The sequence below is a fragment of the Plasmopara halstedii genome, assembly GCF_900000015.1.
Source record: "Plasmopara halstedii genome assembly, contig: Scaffold_658, whole genome shotgun sequence".
Classification (NCBI taxonomy): domain Eukaryota; phylum Oomycota; class Peronosporomycetes; order Peronosporales; family Peronosporaceae; genus Plasmopara; species Plasmopara halstedii.
Window position 1 is genome coordinate 192,357 of NW_020187575.1, and position 3,031 is coordinate 195,387.

At 40.2% G+C, this 3,031-nt stretch overlaps 2 protein-coding genes across 2 annotated transcripts; both read right to left on the minus strand.

Moving 5' to 3' along the window:
* Positions 1-763: 763 nt before the first annotated feature.
* PHALS_13223 (uncharacterized protein) lies at positions 764-2,239 on the minus strand (the record flags this gene model as incomplete). Its single annotated transcript, XM_024728936.1, has 3 exons — positions 764-950; positions 1,004-1,709; positions 2,050-2,239. The coding sequence occupies 3 exons, from the start codon at positions 2,237-2,239 to the stop codon at positions 764-766; spliced, it is 1,083 nt and encodes a 360-aa protein (XP_024579363.1).
* A 34-nt stretch (positions 2,240-2,273) lies between these two features.
* Positions 2,274-3,031, minus strand: PHALS_14677 (uncharacterized protein). Its single transcript, XM_024728938.2, has one exon. The coding sequence runs from the start codon at positions 2,823-2,825 to the stop codon at positions 2,544-2,546; it is 282 nt and encodes a 93-aa protein (XP_024579364.1). The 5' UTR covers positions 2,826-3,031; the 3' UTR covers positions 2,274-2,543.

Sequence of the window (3,031 nt, forward strand, 5' to 3'; positions counted from 1 at the left end):
AGAACCGTTAGCCAATTTTGCGTACATAGCCTTTAAACATTTGATATATTCTGTGTTTAATGCAATTCGTACGTTTCACTTTGGTGTAATTGTGAATATTCGCAATTAACTAACTGTCGGTATCTATAAAGATGATGGAAGAGCAAAGGAAAGGTCCGTGGTACACGCCGACTGCTAGCCGCACGTAAGAAAATAGTGGCAGTCATTTCATTAAATCTAACAGAATATAAAGTTCAGTATATGTCGAAATAGCAAAGTTAACTTGCTCAGGACTCCTCATATTCAAACTATCATCATCTTCATATTTAACGATGTATTGGTATTTGTAACTGAGTGCTACGTAAAATTTCGTGCAATTTATACAATTAAGTGTGCATAATGTGTAAGAATTAAGTGCACGACATGCCCCATTACATTTAAATGCCTTTGCTGTGTTACGAAGCATGTTTACGACTAAAAGAAAACCTAGTTCGTGCACGGAAAGTCATACTAGCATGTCTCCTTACGTTCCTTCACTATCAAATTCGTTGATATGGTTATGAAATGACCCCTGATTTGTATTCTGTTCCTATTTTTTTCGAGTTGCTCGCTGATATGATTTTGAGTCAGTAGAAGAGTTCGCTTGACGATTTCGATTCACTGTGAATGAGAGGCCTAAGAAATTTGAACGCAGTTTGAAAAGAACAAAATTAGATTAAGAAAATCACCAGTAAAGAGGAATTTTTGTAAGCATCTGAAGCTCTGTCTAAAATGGTAAGATTGATTAGACATTGAGACGGAGTTTCTTACGTCGTCTTTCATCCTCTACAAGAGGCTCGAGATACTTCACTATCTCTTCAACCAGCAACTTTCTGTCTCTCAAATCCAAAGCAACTTTAAAATTCCCACCAAAATCTTCCGAAACAGCCTCTTTAAGCCAATGCAGCTGCTTATCTTCCTCAAGTATCGATCTGAACACATTTACCAAATTCTTTTTGTTCAATGCATCCTCAAACACCTTCACCTCTCCAAAGCCGCTCGAAACAACTTCGCACGACCATCATCCTTGATAGCCACTCTGAGAAAAAACACTAGATTCATATCCTCTAGCAACGCATCGAACTTCTCCGCCCATTTCTCATCAGCTAGTTCCTTTTTGTGTCTTGAAAACCTTTTCTTGTCGTCCAAAACCAATCTAAATTTTTTGAAATGATCTTCATACCTGACAGCCTCTCTAAGCAATTGCACTTTCTCCTGATCGTCGAAAATCGCGTTGAGCGACTCTACCGTATCCAATTCCGTCCTACCTAGCATATCCTCAACCGAGTTTAAACGTCTTGCTCCTTCAAAAGCTTTTCCCAGCATCTTAAGATCGACAGCAATCTCCAAAGTTGCTTTGATCAACTGCGAATTCTCATTATCCATGACCAACATTTGGAGCACATTCATAACATCAACTTTACTAGGCTTCAGCGTTTCATAACCTTCTGTCAGACACGATTTAGGGTACAGCAGATCGTTACGCTTCAAACTCTCTTTGAGTATCCACACTAGGTACTTGTTATTGATCACATTTTGAAGCGTTTCAGCGAGATTCTCGTCGTTCAGCAGCGCCTTAAACGTTTTAACAATTCTCTCACCACCTAATTTATTATTAAATGCAGCGGCAAGATTCTTCTCCTCCAAAGCCTTAACGACCAATTTCGCATTGTCTTCAGATTGTAATGCAGCTTTAATCAAACGGATGTGATCGTCATGGAGATGCGACAATCGAATTTTGCATATCGTTCAGACTTAGGAGCCACTATCGTCAATTGTTCTCTCAATTCGCGCCGAAACATATTGAGATGAACTTCAGCAGATTCACTATCTCGTAGTCTCATTATTTCTTGGACTTGTGGCATAATGCATTCTGTCTTTCTCGCCTCGTATCGATGCAGCTGAAACGAGTAAACGCAGCGAGATGGATCCAGTAAAGGCTCAAACAGAGGTTAGGATGCATGGAATAATGGTCATGAAGCGACACGAGATTAGGATCTTTCAAAGTTTGTAAGCGATTAGATAGCTCACGGGTCTTCTCATTACGCCATAAACCATACACGAGGCTGTCAATATACTTGTCGATGGAGGTAGGGATTGGTTCGATCGGTTCGATCGCTGTAGTTCGATAAGTTCCCAGCCAAGTAATCAAATCACCTCCTTCGTAACCTTTCGTGAAGAGTCGAGCAACGTCGCTTGCGACGTCGTCTACGACTGGCATTGGTAATGTCGTCAATCTGCCTTTTACTTCATACATTTTGCTGGCGTAGTACAACAGCGGAATGTGTAGTTCAAGGTTGAAGAACTCGTCGAGATAATTGTCTTTTGTTTGCCAACAAAACTTGTGAATATCGTTGATAAGTGTGTTCCAGATGTGAGGAATTCAATTTCTGTCTCCTCGCGTGTTGTAGGGTCCTTTAGCAAGATAAAGACAGTCAAGTGAACAAAAAATTCAAAATCATCAGTTGGTAAGGAAACTTTTTTACGCGTTTAAGTAGATTCCTATTTTGTAGTGTACTCCGTTTCTAGATCTCCAGCAGGACTATCGCTTTCGCTACAGGGCTCGACTGGGGCTTGATGTTTGCATCTTTAGATGGCAATGGGGTGGATACATGCAATGGGGTCCTCTTTCTAATGAAAGTAAACATCCTTATCTTTCCGTCAGTTTCATCATTGTCGGTATTGTCTTGCACACTCTCATTATAGCTCATTAACTTTCCTTTAGCAACGGTCGAGGAACTATTTGACGAAGGCAGCGAATCATTCAAATGACTTTCGAAAACGACTGGATCTTCATGCTGGATCATACTCAAATTAGACGTAGCAGATACACTGACATCAAGCAGTTATAAAGTCGAAAGGTTCGGCACGAACATCGTCAAGTTTATCGATAAAGATACACCGAGATCCATGCGACAAAAGATTAGATGTAGCCTTTCGATTTGTCCACCACATAATCTGGTCTATCCGGCTCTCGGGACATTCTTTTATCAAATTTTTGATTCATTTTCAC